This window comes from Manis pentadactyla, chromosome 10, assembly GCF_030020395.1.
Source record: "Manis pentadactyla isolate mManPen7 chromosome 10, mManPen7.hap1, whole genome shotgun sequence".
Classification (NCBI taxonomy): domain Eukaryota; kingdom Metazoa; phylum Chordata; class Mammalia; order Pholidota; family Manidae; genus Manis; species Manis pentadactyla.
The window spans coordinates 104,785,316-104,812,590 of NC_080028.1; the positions used below are offsets into that span (position 1 = coordinate 104,785,316).

At 60.5% G+C, this 27,275-nt stretch overlaps 1 protein-coding gene across 4 annotated transcripts; it reads left to right on the forward strand.

Annotated features, from left to right (window-relative positions):
* Nucleotides 1-5,220: 5,220 nt before the first annotated feature.
* Nucleotides 5,221-26,801, forward strand: PDGFA (platelet derived growth factor subunit A). 4 transcript variants are annotated; one of them, XM_036932986.2, is made up of 8 exons: nucleotides 5,221-5,655; nucleotides 7,046-7,175; nucleotides 8,494-8,590; nucleotides 12,963-13,067; nucleotides 15,327-15,514; nucleotides 22,473-22,599; nucleotides 23,013-23,080; nucleotides 24,761-26,801. In XM_036932986.2, the coding sequence occupies exons 2-7, from the start codon at nucleotides 7,113-7,115 to the stop codon at nucleotides 23,066-23,068; spliced, it is 636 nt and encodes a 211-aa protein (XP_036788881.1). In that variant the 5' UTR covers nucleotides 5,221-5,655; nucleotides 7,046-7,112; the 3' UTR covers nucleotides 23,069-23,080; nucleotides 24,761-26,801. The 4 variants fall into 4 exon arrangements, with proteins under 4 accessions (XP_036788881.1, XP_036788876.1, XP_036788879.1 ...); XM_036932984.2 differs by lacking the exon at nucleotides 5,221-5,655 and adding an exon at nucleotides 5,999-6,136; XM_036932985.2 differs by lacking the exon at nucleotides 5,221-5,655 and adding an exon at nucleotides 6,513-6,645.
* Nucleotides 26,802-27,275: the final 474 nt, after the last annotated feature.

Consider the following 27,275-nt stretch of genomic DNA (forward strand, 5'->3'; position numbering starts at 1 on the left):
CCCAGTCATTTGCACCTGAGCTGCAGGCACTGTGGTGCTTCATCCCGGGGCCGCAGCAGCAGCCAGACCAAGGAAGTCCTCCGCATCACCCTGACACTTCCCCATGCCCAGGGACCCCGGCAGCCACCTGTTTTTGGGGGTCCCCATGTCCTTGGAGCTGGAGGGTCAGGAGCAGGTGCAGTCTGGAACACCTTTAATGTGGGCGTGTCTCCTAGCTTCCGCAAGACACGACCAAGACCACAGGTATCGCAAGGGTGCTGCGTGCTGTGGCCTCTCCCAGCATCGCCACGGCACACACAGCGTGAGTCTGTCAGTTTATTAATCTAACTGAAATGTATTTAGGGTTCACGTAAAGTGAAGGTTGAATCAGGTCGTTTTTCTAAGCTGTTTGTTTAATAATTCTTTCAAGGTCTTTCAAACTTCTTCTGTACAGCAGCCTCTTCTGGGCTCTGTGTGTTTGTCCCACTAGGCGCACTGTTCTGATTATTGAGGTTTTAGCATATGTTTAATCTTCCTCCTACTCACTCCCCCATGATCTTCATTCTAAAAGTTTCTGTACCCCCACCCTTTCCAGCCCCCACAGGCTCCTTCAGACTCCCTTCCTCAGCCGGTGAGCTGAGGGCCGCCCCCTGTTGACCAGCATGGCCTCCTTTGTGCTTCCGTTTGGGGAGGCCCTTCCTCTCCGACACAGGAAGCCTTTCCATCCCGGTGTGGCGGGGAAGAGGGGGGCCCATGTTTCTGGGGATGTGATCTTACTGGCTTCCCTCAGGGAGGCATGGAGGCCAGCCGCAGCTCTGCCCTCTGCCTAGGGATGTGTCCTGATGGCCCCTCCCACCCCATCCAAGGTCAAGGAGGAAGAGGGACAGCACGCAGGGAAAAAGGGATGGGGCTGGCTGTGGGTTCAAACCAGGTGACCAGCCAGACATCTGGGGCCTGTGCCTGCCCATCCTCTGAATTCACATCCAGGACACAGGAACTTGGCTGTGAGTCCTGAAGACCTGGGAGGTGAGGGAGGGGAAGAGGGCATTTGCTGCCATGGGCCGGGAGGCCTGTCCACAGGGGTGGTCACTCAGTTTTCTTTTCCCGCCACTACGTTTTGTGTTCCCCGCCTGAAGCCCAGCAATGGCTTCCATCCTCCTGGAATAAGCCCAAATCCTTTACCCTGGTGTCAAGGCCCATGTGAGCTGCCCTCTGCCTACCGCTTCTAGCTCATCCTCCCCACCCCCACCTTGTTTCTTGAACAAGCCAAGCCAGAGGCCACAGGGCCTTTGTGCTGCTGTTCTCTCTGCCTGGAATGCTGTTCTAGACCATCTCAGTAGGTCTCCCTGACCACCCCCAAAGTGCCTTACCTGAAACAGCTTCTCTCTCACCTGCTTAGTGTTCCCTCCAGGGGGCCTGTCTCATCAAGGGATTTCCCTGCTTTGCACATAAATATCTCTTGAATGTACAAGTAACTATTTCTTAAAGCAGCCCTCCAAGATGGCTGTCACCCAGAGGAGGAAGCTGAGACCCCAAGACACTGCAGGCTACACAGCTGGTGAGGCTTGGGGGGCGGCAGGGGCGTGTGAGATGTGCTCCCTGGCTTTGCAGGCCTCCAGGGTCCCTGAGCTTTCCAGAGCTCTGCTGTGTAGACTAGCATTATCCAGTAGAAATATTATGTGAGCCAAATATAGCACTCAAAATCATCTAGTAGCCACATTAAAGGAAAAACAAACTGGTGGAATTAATTGAAATCATATAGTTTATTTAACTCAATATATCAGAACTGTTATCATCTCAATATGTGATTAACATAAAAATGACTAACAATAAATGTTACACTCCACCTTCACAGGAGGTCCTCAGAGGCCCTGTTTTATAGGTACCGTGCATCAGCATGCAACTGGCCCATTTCAAGGGGTCACACGTGGCTGGTGCCTCCCGTGACAGCCAGGCCTGGCTTCATTCCTCAAAGCCAAGTGTGCCTTAACATAGAGCTGTATACAAAAATGGTCACAAAATCATTCTGGACACATAGCTACTTTAAACTTCATTTCTGTCTGTGTATTTAAAACAGAAAATAAAAACATATAACAGAGTGAAAAACAACTGAGAATGCTGTCCCAGCCTCTGGCAGGCCCGTCTCCTGGGGAGTCTGGATGGAAAGGCCTCATGCCTGATCTCAGGCCCGACACCCGGAGTGAGCTCACGCCCCGCCCACACCCTAATTAACGACCGTGCAGGCCCTTCTGATCTCCAAGGAGAGAGCCTCTCCTGGCTTAGCTGTCCTGACCCAAAAAGTCTAGTCCGGAGAGTGAAGGCAAGTGTGGTGTTTTTTTTCTGCAAACTGTTCTGAAATCTGCTCTGGCACTGGGCAGAGGCCTGGTCTGGAAGCCTAGCTGGCCCACCTAGGCCAGTGGGCAGCTGCGCCCTTGCCCCTGCCTCCCACCAGGCCCTGCAGGGGTGGGGTGTGTGTGTGTATGCTGCTTTTCCTGGGTGGGAGGGTGGCTCACTGTCAGGGAGACAGCCTTGCACGCTAAGGCCTACTGGCCCCTGCCTTCCAGATGACAGAACTGGGACTCAAGGAAGCCTGGGGTCAACCTACACCAGTAAGGCCAAGGAGCACCTTTGGACCTTGTGACTGGGCATCAGGTGGGCGTGGGCCCCAGTTGTGGAGCCTTTGTCGCCTGTGGCCACATCATTCTTTATGCTCCCATCTGTGACCTGGAGGACAAATGCCACTTGAGAAATCCGCCTTGTGTATATGCAGCTTGTATGGAGGATCCCACTCCATGGGACCGCCTGTGGATGGCTTAACTTCCTGGCATGGAGACATTGTGAATTGGGAGGTGGGACAGGCCTCCAACAGGGGTCCATGCAAGTGAAATGAAATCAGAGGGATGGAGGTGCTCAGCAGATATTGGTTTGACTCCCGCTGAGAAATAATGACAGTAGTAATGGAGAGCTGACTGGAGCCAGGCCCCACATAGGTGCTGGGAGACACAGAACAGGGCTGGGTGAGGTGGGCTTTGCGTTTAAAGGCTGGCTGCTAGCCTCAAAAAGCACTGGGTCCCCAACAGGTCTATAAAGGCATACCTTACAGCCCCCCACCTTGCTCTGAGAAATGATCAAGACCCTTCCAGCACCTCCCTGGCTTTAGGGTCATGGGTAGTGGGCCTGAGGGAACCAGCGAGGGGTGGACACCCAGCCAGTCACCCAGCTACACAGCCCTCTCTCTCCGCCTACTTGGAGCACCTGACTCACCCTAATTATGGGCCTGTGACAGGTCAGTGCGTGTGGGCGGCACCCGAGATAGCCCAGAAGCAGCGGCTCAGGGGCGACCGGACATCCCAGGCTGCCAGGTGCACCTCCACCTCCCACCAGCACCTCCCCACTCGGGAGATCCCCACAGCGCCCTGGTCTGCTGCCAGCTGGCCCGGGGGCGTCAGCAGCCAGCCTCCCGGAGGTGTGGAAATCTTAGGGGCAGCCGGCAGGCAGCTGGGTGTGTCTGTGGGGGTCCTGCCTAGGTCTGGGGCCTGGGTGGGGATACCCCACAGAGCTGGGACACCGCGCCCACACGCTGGACACCGCCGCCCGCGCCTCCGACTAGAATGTATATTTAGCCTTGTTATCAAATGTTTGCAGTGAACCGTGTGAACCGCCTAATAGCGGCTGGAAGTGAAACTCGATTCCCCGGGCAAAATGGAGCATGTGACCATGCTTGGTCTGCCAGGACCACCGGCGGGGCAGGCTGGGCAGGTGCTATTGTCCCGTCGGCGGCCGAATGGCTGCCACCCACCCCAGTGCTCAGGCCTCTTCTCCAGGGGTTGAAGTGAGGAGTGCAGCGTGTGGATGGGGGTGTTGAGGAGAGGTATTAATAAGTGGGGGTGGAGTCCACACGGGCGCAGATTCTCGTGCGAGTTGGTGACCTCTTGGTCAATTCAGTCGTGAGGTCTTCGTTTCCAATTTGGAAAGGAGCTTCTGGGATCTATTTCTGCCAGTTTCTTCTGAGGACCCGGGGGAGGGTGGGTACGTTGAGTTGGAAGGGGCCCTGTTCCACCCGAGGACGGGTCTTGATTCTCCGACGGGCGTCGCACCCTGCCTTCCCCAAAAGGCGGCTGGCTGTTCGCGCGGCCGCTGTTGCCGTGGTAGCTATGACGACCGGCCGCGGTTTATTTTTAATAGAGGCGGGGGTTCGAGGGGTGCCGGCGCCGTTCCCCAGTCCGGGGCCGGTTGCATCCATGCCTCAGCCCTGCTCACCGGGTCGCTCTGGCCTGAGACTTCTGTTGAATGTGCCCCCCTCCTGGCCCCAAGTTCGAGCTAGGCACCCCTGAAGTGCCAGGCTGGGAGCGGGCTCCGAGAGACATACCCCACTAGGTTCGCTCGGTTGGTGGGGCCCTCCAGGATCCGGCGAGCCTCTGTGCAGAGGCTGGAGCAGGAAGGGCCCTTTACTCCTTCATTTCCACACCCATTACCCCACTAAGTCCTTTAGCCCACAGAAAGGTGTCCCTCTGCCCGCGAGGAATCCAAGGCTCAGCAGGATGAGATGCAGGCATCCCTGGGCAGGAGTAGGGGCCGGTCCCATCGTCCTGGCGGGGAGCGTTTGGCTGCCTTCCAGAAACCGTCCAGGGGTCTTCCTCTCCCAAGCGCTAGCTCCACTTGGACGGACAAGGACTGGCGCTCACGTGCTTCTGCTTCTAAAGGTTTCCAAGTTTCCCCTGGTCGGCTTCGGTCTTCCTTCATCCCGACCACCCGGAGAGCCGCTTGACTGCAGGGGTCGCAGCGTGGGGTTGCCGCCTGGGGTAGGCGCCTAGGGGGACTGCAGGTGTGTGGAGGCACGTGGAAGGGCGCGTGCATACCCGGGCCCTCTGGGAACAGCAGGGAAGGCCCCGCCCCCCTCGATATTTGGGGGAAGACGAGCGGCCCCGAGGCGCCCTCCGGCCTCGGCTTTTGAAATGCCGGAGCCCGCCGAGCCGCGGATGAAAGACCGCCCGCGGGGCTGCGCCTTTACTGCCTTTGTCTGTCGTGAGGTCGGCAGCGGCCGGGGCGCGGGCCTAATCCACAGGATGGGGGTGGAGAGCAGGCGCGGGCCGAATTCTCTCTCGCCGCCCACTCACCCATCCCGACGTCTCCTAGCCTCTGGGGGACTCGGCCGTCTAGGTTTAGGAAGCTGGGCCCGTCATCACTCTAGCGCTGGTTCTGGGGTTTGTCCGCGCCCTCGAGGGGCCTGAGACCGGAGTCCGACCCCACCTGGTCTAGGCGGGCGGAGTTCGCCCAGTCCAGGTGCACACGCCCCTTCGTGGCCTAGGAGCGGTCCAGCCGTAATCAGGCTTCGGCCTTCGGCGCGTCGCTCCCCCGCACCGCGCTCTGCGCCGCGCCTCGGCCGGAGGTGGCGCTCTGTGCGCCCAGCAGATCCTGACTCCGGAGGCTCAGACTCCGGGGCTCCTCACGGACGGCTCCTTTCTCCCCCTTCCTTTCTACTCCCCCTACTTCCCGGCCCAGGCCGCCCGGCCTTCCACGAGGGAGTGGGGACGCGGGGTCCCAGGGTGGGGACGAAGCACATTTCGGCCCCCTACTCCGACCTGGGCGCCCTCCCATCTCGGAATGAGGGTGGAGGCTCCTTATTCAGAAGCCCCAGGCATCGGATTCTGGGCGGGGGCGCGTGGCAGCCGCCAGGTGAGTGCCCCAGACGCGCCCCTAAACCCGCCCCACCTCTCCCCAGAGACTCACTCCCCCTCCTTTTAAGGAGACGGGAGGCAGGGGCCCTGGATCCTAACGGTGGAAAGAGGCCCGAGCGCCAAGGCGGGGGGCGGGAGGCGGGGGCCAGCTCGCGTTTGCCCTTTTTGGCGCAGTAGCTCTGGGCGCTGCCCTCTGCCGCCGCTGGGGCCCTGGAGAGGCGAGCCGGCGACGGCGGCGCTTCTGCGGCGGCCTCCTCCCCTCCCCGTCCGGTGCCGCAGGATTGCAGCTGGCACGGGAGGGTGGGCAAGCTCGAGGGAGGGGCGCGCGGGGAGCCCCGGCCGGCGAGCGGAGCCCGGCGGCTCTGCTCGGAGCCAGGCGCGGGGCTTTGATGGATTTTACTGCCTGCGTGAGCAAGAGTGTGTGCTCACTGCGGCGGCCGGGCCCAGTGGGGCCCGTGCGGCCCCCGCGCGCTTCCGAGGTGCGGGGCCTGGGCCCGGAATCCGGGGGAGGCAAGGGGGAGGGGGCGGGGGAGGGGCGCGGCGGCGGCGGCGCTATAACCCCCTCCCAGCCGCTGGCCGGCTCCACACGCGCGCCCTGCGGAGCCCGCACAACTCCAGCGAGCTGGGCCTGTCCGCGCCTCCTTCTCTCCCGCCGGCGGCGGCGGCGCCGGCTCGGCCCTGCGCCCATCCTCAGGCCCGGTCTGCGAGGCTCCGCGCGGGCGGCGGCTGCCAGGCGGCGCGGCAGCGGGCGCTGCCCGGTTCGGGCCGGCGGAGGGCGGAGCGCGGCGCCGGGGCCGAGGGCACGCCGCGGAGGGGCGCACGCAGGCCGCCGGGCCGCGCCGTGCTGGGCCGCGCAGTGCCGTGCCGGGCGGCGGCGGCAAGAGGAGGCCGGGGGCGAGCGCGGGGCCCACGGTGGGCGCGCGGGGCCGCCCGCAACCCTCAGGGAGAGCGCGAGCCCGCGCCCGGACCCGGCCGGGCGTCCAGACAGGTGATGGGTGTTGCAGCGGCGGCGGCGGCTCCAGCCTCGCTCCGGGGTCCCTCTCGGGGCTGATGCACGCAAATATGCAGAATTACCGGCCGGGTCGCTCCTAAAGCCAGCGCCGGGAGCAAGCGCGGCGGCGGCAGCCAGCACCGGGAACGCACCAAGGAAGAGGCCCAGCCCCCGCCCTCCGCCCCTTCCGTCCCCACCCCCTACCCGGCGGCCCAGGAGGCTCCCGGCGCGGCGGGCGCGGCGAGCGCGCACTGCCTGCTCCTCCTCCTCGCTGGCGCTCCCTGCCTCTCTGCACTCGATGCTCGCGCCGAGCGCGTTCCGCCGGCTCCCCGCTCTCCGCGCCACCACCCTCCGGGCCGCGCTCCCTGAGGGATGGTACTGAATTTCGCCGCCACAGGAGCCCGGCTGGAGCGCCCGCCCCGCGGCCTCGCCTCCCTGCCGAGCCGCCAGCGCCTCGGGACGCAATGAGGACCTGGGCTTGCCTGCTGCTCCTCGGCTGCGGATACCTCACCCATGCCCTGGCCGAGGTGGGTGCCGCCCCCGCGCCCCGTCCCCTCTCCCTCGGCGCACGCCCTCTGTGGACGCCCGCGGGCCAGGGCGTCCCGGACACTGGGGCTCTGCAGAGTGCTTTTTGGCTTTTGCTAGGGTGGCTGATTTTCCAACTGGGTTTTATTTTTTTGCCATGCCTAAGTGTGTCTGGTGAGTTTCCAGCGTGTTGCGTCGCTCTGCTGTGTAGGGTCGGATTGGCGGCGGGGTGGATGAGTGGGGAGGGAACTTCACGGGGTGCGGGCTCCTCTGGGGAATGAACCGGGGTGCGGCGGATAATGCAGTTTCGGGATGCAGGGAGCGCGGAGGGGTGTGTGTGTGAGCCGCCGGAGCCCGGGTAAAGGAGGAAAACGGCCGAAAAACAGGTAGGAACGGCCGCGCCGGGAGCCCTCTCTAGGCAGGGTGGTCAGCCAGGGGCCGCAGCCTCCGATTCCTGGTTTCCAAGCCTGGCGGGCCGGCTGGGCCGGCGCAGTCCTGCCTGCCCATGGCCTGCTTACAGGTGGCTGAGCGAGGCGAGCCGGGCCGGGCCAGGCCCCCGCGCCCTCCCACCGCCGGCGTCCCCACCCCCCACAACCTCGAATCCGGAATCCCCGGGAGCTCTGCTGTGATGAATGACTTTTCTACAGCCCCCGTCGCAGGAACTTAGTGCTCGAGACCCCTCAGCGACCCCCACTCTGTTGAAATGTGGAAGGAGTTGGGGGAGGCCGAGCGGTGGGGGTGGTCTGGGCAGGGTCCGGAGCTGCGAGAGGTGGAGATTTAACCCTCGCATTCCCGGGCAACTCTCCCCGCCGCCAGCTGGATTTGGGGCGTCTCAGTCGGCGCTAGGGCCGCGGCTGGGCCGGAGTCGGGGTGGGGCGCTCGTGTGAGTGAGTGTGTGCGCGCGCGTGTTTATGAGACTAGCGACCCTCGCCCCCGCAGGTTCGCCCGGGATTCCGGGGTGTGAAATTTAAGACCCTGGCTAGATTAAAGTGTTAGGGCTGCCGTGACTTTTCGTCGCCGATCCGTGACGCATTTCAACTTGATCTTCCTAGATGTTGATTTCACTGTTAAATCAGAAACTACCCGGGCCCGCGCTGCCCCCATACCTCCTGTAACTGACACCCGGGCGGGGGCCAGAATGCGGGAGTTTTGTTTGAAAATTTAACGGTGGGGAGGGTTTTCTTTTTGCAAAGGGCAGACGTGGATGGGGACGGAGAATGTGGGGTCTCCAGGGCCCGGCGGGGGCGGGGGCGCCTGGGGCCCAGGGACCAGGCGCTCTGGCGGTCGGCGCTGGCCCTGACCGTGTGGCTCTGCTTGCAGGAAGCCGAGATCCCCCGCGAGGTAATTGAGAGGCTGGAGCACAGTCAGATCCACAGCATCCGGGACCTCCAGCGACTCCTGGAGATAGACTCCGTAGGTAAATCGCGCCCCTTCCCTCGGCGCGGCGCGGGGGCACGGGGGACGCGGGCGGCGTGTGCGCCCCGCGCCGCCTCCCGCGTCGGGCCGGGCCGGGCGCCGCGCAGGAGCGCACCGAAAGGTCGGAATCCAATCCCGGGCCATAAAAGCCCAGGCGGATGAGTCAGGAGTTTCTCTTCCAATCACCACTTTCTCTGCCGGCGGCGGCCGAGGGCTGCTTGCTCGTCCGGGGATTGTTTTCGCATTTAAGGAAAATGCCTGGTGTGTCACAGAAGGTTCAGCCGCACAGAGGGCGCTGGCGACCCGGCCAGGTGTGGCTCTGGGCCTGCGCTTGCTCCTGGAGGAGCGGGGGCCCCCAGGCCGTGCGCGGGCGGGCAGGCGCGGGGAGGAGCCGTCCCCTCGGTCAGGGACCCTTTGTCATCGCGAGCTGGTGGCCTGCTCCTGCCCGGGGCTGGGCCTTTGTGGTTGCGGGAGGCCCTGCCTTTCTCTTTTCGTGAGCCCTGAAAAGGCATACCTTGGGCACACCTGTTGTGTGGGGACTATTCTAGGGTTCACTCTTCGGCTCTTAAGACAGGAGACACAGAGAAAGTTCCTCTGTAAACGTCGAGTTCGGAGGCTCTCGAGTTGTGAGTTGCAGAGCTGGACTGGTCGGGGTGGGAAGGTCTCCGCCTCGCTGGTATCTGCCCTGTGGTGTGAACTGAAGGCAGCTCCTTCCCAGACCGGTTTCTGCCCTCTTTCTGTGGTGGTCTTCTCAGAGTTAATATATTTGGCATGGAAACACCCCCACGTGAGAGTTAAGTAGGGAAAACTCATTATTGATGGTTAAAGAGGCCCGAAATGAACTTGTCAAACAGAGCAGCCGAAGGCACAGACGTTGGATGGAAGAATTTTAAGTGAAATGAGATTTTTCTCTCACTGCAAACTACTCTTGCAAGGGAGAGGCAAGGGCTTCAAGTAAAGTCACATGGTCTAGCCATTTGGAAATTTGTAGCTAATTATGGTGGTGGAGAGGCCTGAACTATTTTCATTTCATGCCAAAACCACTTTCTAGCGGGGCGGACTGTGTCTGCAGTTTCTTGACCCAGGAAATCCTTTGGCTGATCTTATCAGGAAGAGGGTAGGATTTCACTAGATCGGAGCTGGGCCCCGGGGATTCTGATCTGGCTCCTTGATGTGTGACCTGCGTAGGATTTGTCTTTCTTCCGTTAGCAGAGGACAGCAGGCCTGCACTCTAGATCCCAGGCTTGGGAAAGTGGGGAGACTGCCTCCCAAGAAGGTTCCGGGCTTTTTCTTGGCTTGCACTTGCGAGGCCCCTGGCTTCCCCGCGGGAGGCTTTGGGATGCCACCGGGAAATGGGCCATTCACTCTGCTGGGACCATTCTTATTCTGGCCTCTGCAGCCCGCCTCCCCACCCCCACCCATTAACGCTTTTAGCATTGCAGCGCCGGGCGCTCTGCTGATGGAATTCCTCACCCGGGGCTTTGGGGGCTTTGGGAGCATCCACACCGAAAACGCAGTATGCCATGGCTGGTCAAGGGCTGGTCTCACATTTGCCCTTATGGAAGCCCAGGGCTCTTCTCCCCGCCCCTGGGTCTACCTGTCACCCATTGTGGGGTCTGCATGATCCTCGATGGACTTCTGGTGCCTGAGGACTTCGGAGTGGAACAGGAGAGGTTCCAGGGTCTTCCATGATCATTAGCCTTGCCCCCAGGGCGGCCCTTTGTGACACAAACCCGAGAGTGGGTCTCCTCCCGCGTGGAGCAGCCTCCCTTTCCAGGTGGAGCCGAGCACTAGACCAGCGCGGGCTCTGTGCCGGGGGTCTTTGCCCCACGCTGGGCCGTGGAGAAGGTCGGGAGCAGCTGAGGTCCATTCTCTGAGGACGGGAGCCGCCCACCCTTCCCGGGGTGGGACCCTCCAGCTTCGCTCTGGGGGAAGGGACTTCTGGGCAGGCTGGCTCCTCCCCCGGGTGGGCGGGGTTTTATGATGGGCACGCCTGAGCCGGGGCTGCTCCTGCCTTGGGCTGAATCCCTGAGACCGGTGAGGACTGAGCCGCTGGTGGGGGCGCCCTGAGGCCGAGGGAGTCTGCGCCAGCCTGGAGAAGCTCACTGAGCCCACGGATTCTCCGAGTGAGCGGGAGTTGATTTTTCATGTGTGGTTTTGGATCAAGAGATGAGCGTGTCATCTTCTAATGAGCGGTATTGGAGTTGGGGCCTGTCGGTGGAGTGTGATGCGAACCGGCCGCTGTGCTTTGTGCCCATGTCTGGGTCACGGAGTGGCTGACACACAAACATCCGCACTGTGGGCCATCGACGCTCCCCCAGGACTGGTGGCAGTGGGACCTCTCCCCGTCCTGAGTTGTCATCCCCAGGTCGGTGCAGACAAGACAAAAGGGAAACCACTTGGTGAACTGTCCCCCAGCGGCTTTAGGGCGCAGTTCAGGCGGCCTTCCCTTCTAAGTCATCTCCGGCCTTTCTCCTCGGGCATAAATCAGATGGCTGCCTGTGAGCAAGAACACCTGGCCACCCGTCTTGATAGGGCTTGTTTGCCGAGGAGCTCTCTCTACTCATCTCTTCCTGCAGGCGGGTCTCTTTCAGGTTTCGGCTGGCAGGACAGGTAACCCCCGAGTTGGCCGTAGAGTCTGCTGAGGCAGGGCCGGGGGCCTGGGGTGGGAGGCAGGCCGAGCCCCCCGTGGGCTCCCGGCTCCTGCCGGCCAGCGGTCCTGCTGGCCGCTCCACCTCTGGGGCCTCCGTCTCCTCAGATGTAAAGGGCCATAGCACTTGCTGTGATGAGTGAGGGTTCTCTTGGTGTCTGGCTATGGTAAGGCATGGGGGACGTAGCTGATGTTAGGTTTTTTCAGAAGCTGAGGATGTCCGGCCACTCTTTGGCGTGGGTGTGGCAAGATGGTCATCACCAGGATATGGCTCATAAATGTCACTTTTTTGTGAAAAAATGCTTCTTGTCACAGTTGGTAGTTGGGAAATTCTTACTGCATGAGTAGTTCTGTTCTGCTCTTATTTTGGGTCTCAAAAAAAATGGCGGTGGAACACTGAGTCATTTTGAGTGTAAAGTAGGGTTTTGCTCAGAACGCAGCATCCTCTGCTCTTTGCACCTCATGCCTGGCTTCTGGTTTTCGCTTTGAGTGAGCACAGGCTTCAGACTTGTTGTGTGGATAGTCACTAAGGTGGGCTGGGCAGGAGGAGGGGCCTCTGGTCTGGGCTCCTGGCCAGGACATCCCCCACCTTCTGGGGAGGAGGGGGCCAGGTGGAGCAGCCTTTCATAGGTGCTGGAGCTTCTGGCTGTGGGGCCCGGCTTCTCAGGACCCCTGTGCCCCTGCTTATCCCCTGGGGTGGCAGGGCAGGCGGGAAGGGGAGAGGTGGGAAGAGACCTCCCAGCTGGGTCTGAGGGCCCAGGCAGGGAGGCCAGGTGTGACACCCCCCCCCCCATCCAGGAACAGCAGTATCACTGGGGCAGCTCAGTCCAGATCATAGATGGCAGGTGGCAGGACTCTCCCTCCCACACCACCTTTTCCTTCCAGGAATCTGGGAGACCTGGGACTCCCCTTGCCTCTTGAGGGTCCTTTGGGGAGAAGAGGGTGGTGCTATGTTGTACCTGGGGGTCTGGGGTCAGTTCTCATTTCAGCTCGGGAGCATTGCTCTGTGGGGAGGCCTCCTACCAGCAGCTTGCCTCTGCTCACAGCTCTTAGACACCTGGGCGGGAAGGGGCTTCCCTTCCTGCAAACTGTCTCCCCTCTGCCAGCACCAGACTGGTGTCAGTGCCCCGGCCACTCCTTGTTTCTGCCTACTGGGGGCCCTGCTCCCCTCTTGGATTTCTCCTGGTCTCTTGTCCCTATAGTGAACTGGCTTTAGGATCAAGCGTGGTCAGGCTGTCGCCCCCTTGGAGATCAGAATGCTGTGCCAGGGCCAGTTTAGTGAGAAGAGGGAGATGTGAAGGTCGTAGCAGCTGCCGCCGGCCCCTATGTTCAGCCCACTGCCCTGCCCAAGGTGCCCTGGCTGGGAGCAGCGGGGGCTGTTAGTTGTGGGTCTCATAGACAGGCCCTCCTTACCTGGTTCCATGTTCCTCTTGGGCTTCCCTGCTTACAGGAGTCTTGCGGGGAGGCCGCACATGGCTTCACTGTGCGGGGCAGCAAGGGCTCCATGTTCTCCAGGTGCAAGTACCTGGGCAGGCTTAGCAGACCTTGGTGGGACATTGTGGCAGTTGAGAGTCTGCACATTTGGAAATCCCTGTGTAGGAGGGGAGGGTCTCCCAGGGGGACCCTAGAGGTCTTGGGGAGAGGGTGGAGTTGTGCACAAGTGCTGCTGGAAGGCCCCAAGGCACCTGCGGGCCTCAAGCCCACGTCCTCTTCCTACCTGTAGGGCCCGAGGATGCTTTGGAAACCAGTCTGAGGGCCCGTGGGGGCCACGCCGCGAAACGCACCCCTGAGAAGCGGCCTGTGCCCATTCGGAGGAAGAGAAGCATTGGTGAGCCCTGCGGCCGCTGGGTGGGTGGGGGTCTGGGGCAGCAGGCCAGGCTCTCCCCCAGCCACGGCTCCCTCCTCTGGAACAAAGGCACAGCCTGCTGGGCCCCAGCAGCCTTCCGCCCTGGCCTCCCGCCGTCCCCGGAGGCGGCCTCCTGCCCGGTGTCTCCCTGTCCCAGCCCGCCTGCTTCTTGCCACAGCCTGGCCTGGGCCAAGAGTTTCCAGGAGAGGGGAGCTATCATAAATTCCTTAAGTGCCCGGTCTTGCTGGGGCCTGTTCTTGGGGAGGTGTCTCTGGAAACGTGGTCGTGTTTAATTTCCAGTTTGTAATGGGCAGACCAGTGCTCCTAGCCATGAGCTGCAAACAGTAGGTGTGGCTCTGCTCTGCTCTGTGGGCTGTTCTTGCAGATGCCCTCCCTTCCCCAGGGCCCCAGCCCCCGTGCTTGGCTCCTTGGGCTCGGGCTGGGGGTTGTGTGGGTCCTTGTCCCCTAGTAGAGCAATCCTCCTGTGTGTCTGGCTCCTGTGGGGAAGGACTAGCTGGCCAGGATCTCTGGGGCCTCTGCTCAGCTCTGAGGGGGAACTCAGCCTGTACTTTTTTGGCCCAAGAGCAGGTTAGGGGGTGACCCACCCAGTTCCCTGCCCCTCAGGCCCCTGCTGCTCATCACAGCTGCCTGGGGCGAAGCTGCTCCCTCAGTGCATGGCCTTGGGCAGGTGGGCCTGTCTGGCTTTGGTTTGCTCCAAGAAGACAGCTTTTGTGCTTCCTGAGCATGGTGTATGGATGAACGGCACCTGATTAGGGCAGGTGGCCCCCCCACCCCCCAGTACTGTTACTGTCAAGACCATCGCTCCATGTCTTTCAGGCCAGCCTCAAAGGCTGTCGGAGAGCCTGTCATCTACCCGTCTTGCTCCAGATGGGAAGGGGTGTCCAGGAGTGAAATGAGGGTGGACCCAAGGACTTCTCCTGGCTCCGGGCCCTGCTGCACCTGGCCAGGTGCCCTGGACAGCAGCCCTTCCCCCAGACCTACAGTGCCCAGCTCTCTTCTTTTGGTGGGCTTGTTCTTGGGGGACCAGCACCACCGAGGGTGCAAGTACCTCCAGGTCTCCTTGGCCCTTGGGGAGGTCTTCTCACCCCTGTACGAGGAGAGGGGAAAGGCTGACCCCCTCCCTGGCCCTGGGTGAAGGCAGGACTGTCCTTTAGGTGCATGATAGGCTTTCGTCTGCAGAGATCAAGGCCCCACTCTGTGCTCCCCACTGGGGTCATGCATGCTCCAGTGCCCATGAGGGTCCATCAGCAGGCGTGCATGTTGGGGCTTCCCCTGGCTCCTGGCTCTGGGGCCTGGGTCCCACAGTGTCGCCAGGGTATAGCTGCTCCATGGGGGCCCCAGGGCCTGCTGGCTGGGCTCTTTGAACTTGTGTCCAGGCAGCAGGGCCTCCTGTTGGCCATTCCCTGTGGCTGGATGTTGACAGATGGCTGTTAACACAATGCCCAGCTGGGCCAGGGAGCCGTTGTGGCCTAGTAAGCAGCATGTGGGGAGGAACGTGGATTTCTCATTCATCACTAGTGCCCTGGTGGCCACATGGAGCTCAGGGCTTCAGGCTCGCCGGATCAGCCTGGGCCAAGGAGTGCAGAGCAGAGGGGGCCCTCCCAGGGACCTTTGGCCTACAGGGCTCTGGCTTGGGGGCTGGGGAGTCGGGGCCCTGTCCATCTCGTGTCCCCTGCCTGTTGTGGGCCTACTTTGGCTCCCTAACAGCCAGCTGAACTTCCCATGGCTGCTTCGTTTCATGGGGGAGCTGCAGCAAACTAACCAAGACAGCCCAGTGCCCTGAGCCCTGGGGTAGCAACCAGCTCCAGTGTGGGCTTTGTTGCCTGGAGCAGGGCCTGGCCCTGACGCCTCAGCCCCAGGCGGCTGTGCCCTTCATGCCCTCCAGGCTTCCCTGCTCTGGAGCTTGCTCAGTTGATGGAGACTCGCTGGCTCCCTCTCACGCAGTCTGGCAGCCTCAGTTTCCATCCTCACCTGGCCGTGTGTGCTGTGCCCTGGCTGTGTCAGGCGGCCTGCACGTTTGAGCTCCTGCTTCCAGGTTCCTTGGCCAGTGGCACCTTTCCCTGGGGGCTCCTGCGTGGCGAGGGAGTGCCGTTTCGCCTTGAAGATCCTGCCGCTGCATGACGGCACTGTGGTCAGCTGGGCTCCCGGTCACCCCCAAGCTGCTGGGGCTGCTGCACTCGGGGGTACGGGGCCCCATTCACTGTGCTCTTGCCTCCACAGAGGAAGCCATTCCTGCCGTCTGTAAGACCAGGACAGTCATTTATGAGATACCTCGGAGCCAGGTGGACCCCACATCAGCCAACTTCCTGATCTGGCCCCCGTGCGTGGAGGTGAAGCGCTGTACCGGCTGCTGTAATACCAGCAGTGTCAAGTGCCAGCCCTCTCGCATCCACCACCGGAGCGTCAAGGTGAGCGTCATGCTGTCCCCGGCTGGCGGCAGGCACAGCTGCTGGAGCAGACACGCTGTGCTCCCGTTTCCCCACAGGCGCAGAGCTGGGCCATGGTAGATCGGGACTGGGGTCTCAGTCTCCAGGGTGGGTGTCTGGAACCCGTCCCCCTCCACCACCCCGCGCATCCTGCGGGAAGCCGTAGTTTGCGAGCTGTGAGGGCTGTGCGAGCTGCTGTTGCCTCCCTGGTGGGTTGTGCATGGTGTGGAACCAGTGAGTCCAGGGCTGCCCCGCTCCTCCCCTGGGCAGCTCTCGCAGGCACTTCAGTGGGGTGGTGGCGCATGGCAGGAGGAGTTAGGGTCCCTGTGGGGCCTGCACCGCCACCATAGCCTGTGCCCAGAGGGATGTGGAGATGGCAGTGCTGGGGTGGGCACAGGCCCTGCCACGGTGGGCCCCGCGCCTCACCTGTGTGCCGAGGCCCATACCAGTCTTTGGGTGCTGTGGTCCCTGGGCTGAGCCATGAGATCCCCCCACATCTCAGGAACATGTGCTCTGTCCTGGGACCAAGGACCCCAGGCTTTGGCTGCCCATCTTTGCTGCCCACCTGTGGTCACTGGGAAGTCAGTACATACCTGGTCTGTTGCCACGAAGCCTCTGCTAGCAGGGAGCTGGCTGTGTGACCTCCATGGGACACGTAGGAAGGCCATGCTCCAGTCACATGTGTGGGACTCCTTGTTCTCCCCCGTTGAATCCTTGGGGAAAATTCTGCTTCAGGCCACTCTGGATGGCCAGATTGGGGTCCGGCTTTTGGCTTGGAGCCAGAAGCTTCTCTGGGGCCTGGGTTGTTCCCCTCTGGCCTTGCCCTCTCTGTGACATGGGTCTAAGTATGGTGGCTCTGTATCTGGGGCTGTAAAGGTTCCAAACGAGCCCTTTGCAGCCGGCCCTCCTAGAGGAGTTTTTCCTACTTCTGGGTGCTCAGCCCCTCTGGGGTGCCAGCTTCCTGCATCCTGGGATGAGGCTGGAGGGTCTGGGGCCCTATCTGGGGAGGGGCGGCCCTCCCTGGAAGCCGGCTCTGGGTGGGTGATGATCCTGGATGTCTCTGGGGATATGGATTTGGGCAGTGGGGTGCCCTTCATGGGGCAGACCTGCCCATCTCAGCTGGCTTCCCATAGCAGGTGGGTCTGCTTTTCCTGGAGCGAGGATTTCAGTTCTGGGGTTATGTTGGGACTCATCCCTCACCAAGGGATCATTTCAAATGCCCTGTGCCTTACCTTGGGTCCAGACCATCGTTGTGGGCCCCTGGCCCTAGAGTGGGGTACCTGTGGAGAAGACTGTGTAGACGGTGCAGCCGCCTGATGCTTGCCTGTCACATGAGAAGGTGCTTTAGACCCATAACGGGGACTTGGCGCGTCCTCCGGACTGGGGCTCCCGCCGTGTTTCAGGTATTGAGTAAGCACATTCCAGGGCTGACTGCTCCGCCGTCTCTCTGCGGGCACTCCCCTTGAAGCCGGAGTTCTCCGGTGCCTGGAGTGCTTGCCTGGCGCTGGCTCCTGCCTCAGAGGGGCCTCTGGGCCTGACTCAGTCCTCCAGCCTCCCTGTGCCAGGCCCCGACCCCAGCACTGCACCTGGTTAGGGGGGGAAACTGAGGGCCGAAGGGAGGAACCCTTGTGTTCCCATGGAGACCGCCCTGCTGCCAGCTCTCTGCTGTGGGACCTGCCCTCCTCTGCTTCCGTCGGGTCTTACTGCCCTTGTGTGTTGAGGTGCCTTGTGAGCCCCAGATCTATGTACCTGAGGTCTATTTCTCCTGGATGCAGGAGTGGGGCTGTGTCCTCTCAGTTGGATGGCCCCACACAGGATAGGGAGGGTACTGGGGCTGTCCTTAGTGTGTCTGAGTTGGGGGGCTCACAGAGGTATGGGGTGCTAAATGAAGTGGGGCTCTGGCTCTGGAGACCACTCGACTGCCCATGGTGTGAGGACCAGGCGGTATCTGGTCCTGGGATGGGCAGTGATCCTCTCCTCTAGTCCATCCTGGATAGGGCAGGGGTCCAGAGGCACCACGTGGGGAGGGTGAGTGGTCCGTTTCTGCCTTGGGACAGGCCCAATGGGTTCAGGACAGGTGGTGGAGCTGGGCCAGGGCTTCCCCCACGGGCCTTCATCTGCTCAGACAGGGTTGGGCAGCCCTCGGGGACAGGGACCAGTCCTTCAGCTGGAGCCCAGATAGCCTGGTTCCATGTCCAGTGCCCACCCTCCTCAGACCCCAGCCCCTTTCTTTTCCTCCCTGCCCACCCATCAGAGGCTTGGCAGGAAAACATCCGGCCCCAGACACTCGGGTTCTTGCAGAGGGGACAAAAGGTCAGTGGGAACAGGAGGCCCATTGTGGAGGCCGGCCTGGCCCCCCACGCCTGGCCCGGAGCTGTTCCTGCTCCCGTTGGAGTCAAGGCAGAGCAGGATGGGTCCTGGGGGTCCCAGTTGGGCAGCTGTGCTGAGTGCTGGGGGTGGGAGGAGCTGGGGCTTCCTGGGTCGTGGCCTGGGACTGCCCCTCCTCAGCTTTCTGGGTTTTCTGGCCTCTCGATGCAGTCTGAGGCCAGGAGTGGTCTCCTGGTGAGGCCCAGGTGAACGGTCCAGGGTGTGCTCAGTGGTGGAAGGCTGCTCAGCAGCCCAGGCCCTGTGACCTCCCTGGAGAAGGGACCTGGGGCTGGGCTCTCCAGGGACCTGCCCTCAGGGCAGCAGCTGGACTGAGGTGATTGGAGGTGGGGACCCCAGCACCCCAGGTCCACCTGCGGTTACCAGAGGGTAGCTGCCGTCAGACCTTGGGGAGAAGCAGGTAAGTGGTCCAGGGGGTCGACTTCCCCACTTTCCCACCACTGATGTTACCACTGACTTTGGTGCTCAGTTACTGCTCCTGGGGGTCAAATTCTGTCCCAGGTTGTAGGGGTGGGGGTGGCCGTAACTTAGGGTGAACGGCAGTGGCTCTCGGCTCTCGCCCACCTGGCCTGGCCTGAGTTGCCCCTGTGGGGTCAGTGGAGGTGCTGCTGAGAGTCCAGCCTTCCAGTGGGGAGAGGCATGGACACACAGTGAGGTTGTTGACCCCCAGGCCTCCAGAAGCCAGGACTCTGCCTGTGGCCTTGTGCAGGGGATTGCTGCAGCTCCACTGTGCTTCTGGAAGGTGGATGTAGGTGCATCCACCTGGGTGCCTGGGACAGGCTCTCAGAATTGGGAATTTGGGACAGGTCCAGCCAGGGCTCCCTCAGCTGCTGTTTGTGGGGGTCCAGGCCCAGCCTTAGAGAGAAAGCAGGAGTTCCTGCAGCAGGAAGACTGGGCAGGGTGCCCTGTGCCTGCCTGGGGACAGTGCTAGGAGCCAGCAAGGCCGGTCCCCTGGGCCTGGGGGGCTGCACAGGGCCGCTGGCACTGCTTGCTGGGCTTCAGGCCCTGCAGCAGGCCCTGATTCCCCCTGCCTTGCTGGTGTGTCTGACGTGACTTGGGGGGTCGGGTCAGTTCTAAATGGACACGGGGGACATGGGTCTGGAGCATGGGCCCGGGGCCCTCAAACCTGCAGGACCATCTCCTGGGTTAGGGGATGAGCTTAGGCCTGCTGTTCCCAAGTTCAGGGAAAGAAGCTTACTCTGAGCTGCTTCAGCTCCTCATCTGTGAGATAATCTGTAACCGGGCCCTTGTGGGATTTTTGTGACCATGGCAGTGACTGGCACTTGGGGTTCAGTAAGTGCTGTGACATCCAGTAAATGTCACTGACAATAAGTACTCTGCCTGGATTCTCAGATGGTCAGGCCATGACCCGGTAGGATTGTGGGGGCCCCTCAGTGCGTGGCTCTCCCAGCCCTGGGGGTTGATGGGGTGACGTCCTGCCTCATAGTCCCACCAGGGATGCTGGTGAGCGGCAGAAACTCAAGTCTCCTAGCTTAGCATCCCCCTTAGAAGGGAGATGCCACCATGGTCATGTTCCTGGGGAGATTTGCCAGTGAGGCAGCATGGACACAGGCAGGCCGGTGGCGGGGAGTCAGGTGTCTGGTTTATAAAGTGCACCCAGATGCCTGAGACACAAATGGGGGCGAGGTGGGTACCTGCTGGGGCTCTGGTACGCGTCTGGGTGGAGACCGGGAATGGGGTCCCCAGGATGTAACGTGTGAGCTTGCTGGCTTGGGGATGTTTTTGAGAATTTAACATCCACAGTGTGTTCTTGGGGGAAGAATGTGGCTGTTTCCTGGCCGGGCAGAGGTGGCAGAGTGGCCCAGAATCCTTGCATGCCCAGAAGCAGGTGCAGTCATAAGTCACTGTTTGCTTTTCTTTGATAAAGTAGCCCATCGGAAGGGAAAGTGGGCTCCCAGACGAGTGGCCGGTGTTGTGTACACTTCACCCAGGGGCGGTGCTTCGGGAATGTTCCCTTCCCCGCTGGTCCAGGATGTCTTGGGTAGAGAACAAGCCTACCCTCTCTGCCCAGGAGCCTGGGGGGTCTCAGCCAAGCTTGGGTCCCCGTATCTGCCTCCGTTGACCACAGAGGCCAGAGCCAAGAGCAGTACAGCTGATTGATGTGAACCCACTGAGAAGCCAGGGATGGTAGAAGCAGTATGTGGAGGCCCCCCGGGGGTGCTCAGAGCTGGGAGCTGTGGTAGGGCACAGTGTGGTGGGGAGGGGGCTCCCTGAGTACAGGGAGGAGGGGCTGAGGCTACTGGCCCTGCGGCAGCAGTCAGAAACTGGGCCCAGTTACTGCCTAGGCACACTGGTTCTTGGGGCTGGTGGGATCCTCTGCCCACTGGGGAGTTGTGCTGACGTGCACCCCACACAATGCCTCTAAGGGGAGGGTTCCCTAGGACCCGACTCTGCCCTGGGGGCTGGAGGTGCCCATGCTGGGGTTGCTAGCTCTGCTGGGCAGCCTGGGCCTGAGTCCAGGCTCTTCTCCACATGTAACTGAGTTTATTCCTCCCCACGATCCCTGGGTGGGTGTGGGCCACGTCCCATTTGCAGAGGGGATGGTGGAGGCTCTGCCCACATGGCCTGAGGGTCCTCCATCTTGGGCTCGCCTGCCCTGGGGAAGGGGGCAGCTGAGGGGAGACCACACCCCAGGCCTCCCTGGCGGCAGCCTCCTGGGGAGCAGACCTGTCCTGCAGCTGCTCCTTCCCGAGGCTGCCTTCCCTCCCAGGTCTCCACTTAGGAAACCTCCCAGGCTGGCCCCAGACCTGGCCTGGCTCCTGACCGCAGCTCTGAGCTCATGCCTGGCTGCCTCTGTTCACGCCCGAGGCTGCGTATCACTTCACACAGCCGCCGGGTGCCCGGCACCCTTTGCACCGTGGGTTAACCATTAATGTGGCCAAGCAGCCAGGGCCAGGTCCAGACAAGCCTCAGGGCCTCGCTGCCCAGGAGCCCCATGGCTTCTGATTCCAGAGGAGCTTGGAAAATGGCCCCCTCCCCACTACTCCCTTCTAGCCTGTCCCTGGGCTGGGGGCTCCTGCTCTCCACTTGGGGTCCCATTCAACCCGGAAGTTCTGGACAAGATCCAGGCTTCCTGGCAGCTCTATGCTCAGGTGTAACCTGAGTAGTTCTGCTCCCCTTTGCCTCGGTTTCCCCAGGTGAACAGTGGGGTGGAGTGGGTATCATTGAGGATGGTTTCTGGGACTGAGGACCCAGGCCCCAAGTGCTGGCAGAGATGGTTAATCCACCACTTGTCTGGCTCTGCAGTGCTCAGGGGCATGGGCATGTGGAGGATGGGCAGGTCCCTGCTGAGAACCAGAGCTCAGGCCTCGGCATTTGGGGAGAGGATCCGCTAGCGCTGTGGGCAGGGGCTTGCCTAGTCATCACCCACTTCTTGGTCCATGGACTGCAAGGGAGATGGGCTGTGCATGGTGGGGGTCACAGGGTCTCTGCCGCCGGCACAGAGCCATCTCCACGGCACCCACTGTGAACGCATCAGTGTTCCTGGTACCAGGTGGCACGGCTATGTTGTGAGGACCTGTGTTCCCAGGGCTGGGTACATGTGTGCTCTGTGCAGAGTTGAGTTCCCATGACTGGATGTGTGCTTGTGCACTAGCACAGGCTAGTTCCTGTGATATGATGTGTACATGCACTCTGCATGTATGTGTCTGGAATTGAGGTCCTATGATGGGGCAGATGTATGTATGTGGATGGAATCGAGGTCCCGTGGGGGCATGTGCATGCATGTGTATGGCAGGTGGATCTGCGTTTCCAGGATGGAATGAGTCGGTTCCCTGAGGTCCTTGGGAACTTGATTCCTCATAGCCTGGATTTGTGTGGGGTAGGCGGGCTCTTGGGGCTGGATGGGCCACTCCTGGGTAGGGGTCTGGTGCAGGTCCGCCACTCTGTGGGCTGGGCTGTGTCCAGAGCAGCTGGAACAGCTGGGGCTCATGATGGACTGAAGATCAGGCACCAGCTCTGTGCCGGGTCCCCTGCAGCCACTCCTGCCCAAGGAGAGCTGCTGCCTGGGGACCATGAGAAGGTGCCTTGTGCCTGGGATTCCTTGCCTGGCCTCCTCAGGGGGCAGGGGTCCCCACGGCACTGGTGGTCTGTAGCCCACTATAGACTCGAATCCACAGCTGGACTCTGCCTCCTTGTGGCCCCCGGGCCACGTTTCTCCTCGGGTCCCAGGCAGGAGGGTAGCCCAGGGCCATGTGGCAAATGCAGCTACTGCTCTTTTCTTGCTACAGATTTTTAACTTTTGATGGTGAGTATAAGTTTTGAAGCTTCCCTGTTGCTCTACGGCCCCTATAACAGCACAGGCACCTCCCTCATGCCCCAGAGCCACCGCCTGAGTGTGTTTTTCAGACTTGCTGGCTCATGTGAGTCTTTTGGGTTTAAGTCAAAATGGGACCAACACCCAGGTGCTATGCTGAAGCCCTTCCTACCAGGAGGAAGTCAGGGAGGTCAGAGGTCAGGCTGCCCAGGCTCCCCCTGCTGGCCTGGGTGGGCCCGGGGCTGCGTGGTGGGTGTTCAGGCTGGGCTTGTCTGGCAGGTGGCCAAGGTGGAGTATGTCCGGAAGAAGCCGAAGTTAAAGGAAGTCCAGGTGCGGTTGGAGGAGCACTTGGAGTGCACGTGTGCGACTGCCAGCCCGAACCCTGATTACCGGGAAGAGGAGACGGGTAAGGGGCACCACCGTCTGCCGCCTGCGTGAGGAAGGGCCCTCAGCCCAGCCCCGCGGTGGCTGGGAAGAGGGTGCGGTGGGCGGTGGGCCGCCTGCTGGCCAGGCATTGGCGGGGCTGAGGGAGCGACTCTGGCTGGAGTGAGGGTGGGCTGGGCCCACCCCGGAGGGCAGGTGGTGCTGGGCGGCGGCTGCAGCTCTGCCCTGGGGCCTCTGCCTCCCCTGCAGGCAGACTTTGCCCAGGAGAGGCAAGGTGCTGTGACCCACTGGCCAGCGCAGGGGACCAGGGAGTGTCTGCCTGCCAGCACAGGTGGAGCTCTCTTCCAGAAAGACAGACGGGTCAGGCGTTCCCTGCTGTGTTAAGGCCCAGCAGCTGTCCCAGGCCCGCTCACTCTCCTGCCCTTCTGTTAACAGGAAGACGTAGGGAGTCAGGTAAAAAGAGGAAAAGGAAAAGGTTAAAACCCACCTAACCAGCCGACCAGGTAGGAGCTGTTACCTGCGTTGGCCCTGATGGGGGAGGTGCTCTGATCAAGCAAATCACTCCAGGCCGCGGCCCTGATTGGCCCTGATTGCTCCGCGAGCTTCTGGTGTCTGGCTGGGCTGTGGGTCTCCTTGCTCCTGTCCTAGCCGCTCCCGTCACACGGACGCCTGGTCCGCGGCTCACTGGTGCTCCGGAGCCCTGCTCTGGCTTTGGCCTCTTGGTGATTGGCGGGCGAGGCATCACGGGAGCAGAGTGGTTTGGGCTTCCTGAGCAGCAGTGGGGTAGCTCTGACATTACTAGCTGGGACCCCCTCGGGCAGGTTACCCACCCCATGTGACAGATGAAAAAACTGAGGCTAACAGAGATCACAGGTAAGGGCCGTGTAAGGCAGAGTAGATCCTGTCTGAAGATGCTTTAAAATGTGTAGGGCTGTTGACTTCTGGAATGTCCTGGAATTGTGTTGCCAAGTGGTAACACACTAGAAACAATTAGGGCTGTTTCCATAAGGGAGATATTTGTGACTCATGTCGAGACAGGGCGACCAGAGCAGGTGTAGCAGCTGTCACGGACACTTCCGTCTGGCACTGGTGTTGTCTGCGGGCTGCTGAAGTGCCAGAAATCACCTCTGTACTCCAGGCTGGAAGAAGGCTTGGGGGGAAGGGCGAAAGGCCCCTCTTAAGACAAATTCCACCAGTGACTTCTGCTTGCACTCCTTGGCCGTCTCTGAACTGCAAGGGGGCCCAGGAAACATAGTCTTTTAGGGGAGACATGCTGCTTCCCAGAAGAAAGGCATCTGGGCAACATGGTCACCATGGAGAAGGTCATCTGCAGCCTTCCTGGCCCTTGGTGCTGGCCTGTCTGGCTCTGGAGGGCCCGGTCCTTGTCTCTGGGCATCCGTGAGCCTATGGCATCCAACACAAAGCCGTGAGAGGGACTCTTGCAGGCAGGTATCCAAGTGCCCAGGCTCTGGTGGGACAGTAGTGCCTGTAGAGAGCTGCCAGGCCAGACCCCTGGGAAGCTTGTGGGTTGGTCCGTCCAGGAGGGTGAGGAAAGGCCCACGGGTATGGGCTCTGGAGCAGCTCCCAGACATCTCCAGGGTGTGGGGCTGGTGGTGGTGCCTGCCTATACGTCCAGCCTACAGACATTGGCCTCTGGCCTGCATGGGCCAGCTGACGACAGATCAGAGTGCCAGGCGGGCATCTCCGCTTCTCCAGGTCCTGAGCATGTGGATGGGTGGTACAGGAGTTGGAGTGAGCAGTGGTCATGTGATGTAGGATTAGCTCAGAGCTCAGTGTAGACCACCTGGTCACAGAGACCCTGCTGTCTCTGGTGGTGTCCATCCTCAGGGTTGCCTCGTGGCCCAAGGTGGCTGCCAGGAATCACATCAAGCCCTAGGCTGGTAGGAAGAGAAATGAGAAGAAAGGCAAACCTTCCTGGGCCTCAGTTCCTCCATCTGTACAGTGGGAGGATGGGGCTAGGCTCTCAGGCAGTTCTCCTCTGAGACCCCGAGAGTCTTGCCCCAGTCCTGGTCAGGATGTTACAGAAAGCGTAACAAGGCATATTTGACTTGAAAAATCGCACGAAAACATCAAATCCTGACTTGCCCTGTCGTGTGTGTGCGCGTGCGGCGGGTGTGTGTGCACAGCCTGCCTCTTACTGCCTCTCTCCTCTCTCCCTGCAGATGTGAGGTGAGGACAAGCCAGCGGCCCTTTCCCGGGACACGGATGCACGCGGCGTGTTACATTCCTGAACCTACCACGTACGGTGCTTATTGCCAGCGTGTGGCCTTTGTTCTCCTCCGTGAAAACCGTCTCCACGCACACTCTGGAGAACAAAGAGACAGTATACATTGTTTAATGTGACATCAAAGCAAGTATTGTAGCACTCGGTGAAACAATAAAGAGAGAGAGCGCCCGCAGCAAACAAAACCACGGCACAGGACAAACAAAACTGACTCACAAGAATAGCGAAACGGTTCTCGGAATGGAGGGACGCCTGTGGGAGGGAAGCTTCGGTGTCTCGGCGGGCTGGATTTCTGTCCGGGCGGCCACAGGTGAGGTGCTTCTGCCAGGGACACAGCCTGCTTTCGGGATGACTGCACACGGATGCCAGCAGGCCCTGCAGGGGCGCGGGAGCCAGGAACGTCCCAGAATCTGCCACGGGACTTTAGAAACCACATCTCCTTGCTGTAGTGTTTAAGTTTATACAGAAACCTTCCTGAGAGCCTTAAGTGGATTTTTTTTTACACCATAAAGTGATTATTAAGCTTTCCTTTTTACTCTTTGCCTAGCTTTTTTTTTTTTTTTTTTTTTTTAATTATCTCTCGGATGACATTTACACCGATGATACCAGACTGCTGTAACAGGACAGTGGGTCGGACAGTATTTTTCCTAGCAGGATGCAGACAAATGAGATGTATTAAAATAAACATGGTATACCCACCTATGCATCACTTCCTAAATGTTTCTGGCTTTACGTGTTTCTCCCTTGCCCTGTTTTGTTTTGCTTTTTGATTTAAGCCATGTTGAGAGAACTGAGGGTGATCCCATCAAGTGCCATCCCACGTCCCCCATGTGCCACAGTGCTGGCCACAGGACGTGGCCTTCCTTTGTGGCTTTTCAAGGTTGCTCCTGGCTGCCGCCAGCCTTTGGACAGATCTAGATTCTTTATTTTTGGTAAGATGTTAATGTTTTACATATATTCAAGTGTGTGTGTGTGTGTGTGTGTGTGTGCGTGTGTGTGTGTGTGTGTGTTGTTTTTATTTGCTTTTTTGTTCTGTAAAGGTGAACTTTGTATTTTTATCTAATATTACCAGTTTTATATACTTGAGAGCCTGCTATGTTGTTTTTTTCTTTCTTTGAACCAAAAGGGGAAAGACCAAACTCACAAAACCCATTTGTACACATGAAGAGCATTTTGTGGTCACATTTCTCTAGTGTAGTGGATTTGAGACCTTGTCTCGGGCCGCGTGGTCTGGGACAAGGTGCTGTGGCTCCTGGCTAGTAACTGGGAGATGCTGGTGTTTCTGGGCTTGATGAGGACCTGAAGAATGCAGCCTGCCCGGGGATTCTGGAACTAACCAGTGTGCAAAGAAGCCGGCTTGCATGTGCGGCCTTGGAGCGGGAAGCCATCCGCCTGTCAGTGCAGACGAGCAGATGAAGAATTTTAATGTGGAAGTGAGTTGACTCCACCGTCTCCACGTGTGAGCCAGTAAACATGGGCAGCTGCACATCACCCACACCTGCTGTCCCTGTTCTCAAAACCGTAAGGCGCGCGTGACCATCCAGATCCCTTTGTTGCCCATGGGACCGTCCAGGGCAGCGGCAAACGTCTGGTGTCTGTGTGTTGATGGAAGATTTCTTATAAAGGGATTTCTTCAGCAGTTGACAGGGTAGTTTTGGCCTGTGGGATGCTGCCTTTCAGCCTGACCGAAGGGAGGTGGGGAAGGACGTTGGGTGGGTGGGTGCCAGTGGCCGTGTGTCCTGGCTAAGGTGGATGGCCAGTGGGGAGGTACGAGGCCGCTGGGGTTCTGCCCAGACCCTGTCGGGGTGTCTCGGCTGTACATTCACAGTGCTGTGCCTGTGAATCTGTCTGTTAGTTGTATAAACATGTAATTTATGTATTTATGTTTCCACGAGAAGCCGAGCGTACTGCCCAGTGTTCCTCCTCTGCCCAAAGCTGTCTGATGAATGACAAATCCATTAAATCAATGGAGCAGAAAAGCCTCGTGCTCTTGGGGAGAAGAAAGCCACCGGGGAGCCTGGTGGCACCTCTGGAAGCCTTCGGTGGGAGGGGGCTGGGGCCTGCCACTCCCCGCTCCATCGCTGTCCTGCCTTCTCTCTGCAGGTGGGGGCTTGCACTGTGGGGTGGAGCCTGGGGAGCTGAGCCCTGGGCAGGCTGGCCGGCTCACACCAGGCTGGAAAGAGGCTGTAGCGCCGTGGAGGCTGTGGTCTGGCTGATTTGTTCTGGGCCATAGGCCTATGCAGCCTGCAGGCTGGTGAGGCCTTCCTCCCCTGCATTCCTGGTGTTTCTGCTCCTGCCTGGGCACCCTACCAGCCCAGTAACTGGGCTGCACTGTGTGTGCCCGAGGTCAGCCTTCTTCTCAGGTTGGCTCCAGGGTCTTGTGAGCCCTTGCCTTTCTATCTGGGTCTCAGTGTAGCACCTGCAAAATGGGGGTGGCAGCTCAGTGGGGCCAG

Bases quoted from the DNA above. Each gene is read 5' to 3' on its own strand.
- PDGFA (XM_036932981.2), top strand. From the start codon at position 6,047: ATGGATTTTACTGCCTGCGTGAGCAAGAGTGTGTGCTCACTGCGGCGG. The intron at 13,068-15,326 runs GTGAGCCCTGCG...TTGCCTCCACAG, and splicing joins TCGGAGGAAGAGAAGCATTG to AGGAAGCCATTCCTGCCGTC. The intron at 15,515-22,472 runs GTGAGCGTCATG...CTTGTCTGGCAG, and splicing joins TCCACCACCGGAGCGTCAAG to GTGGCCAAGGTGGAGTATGT.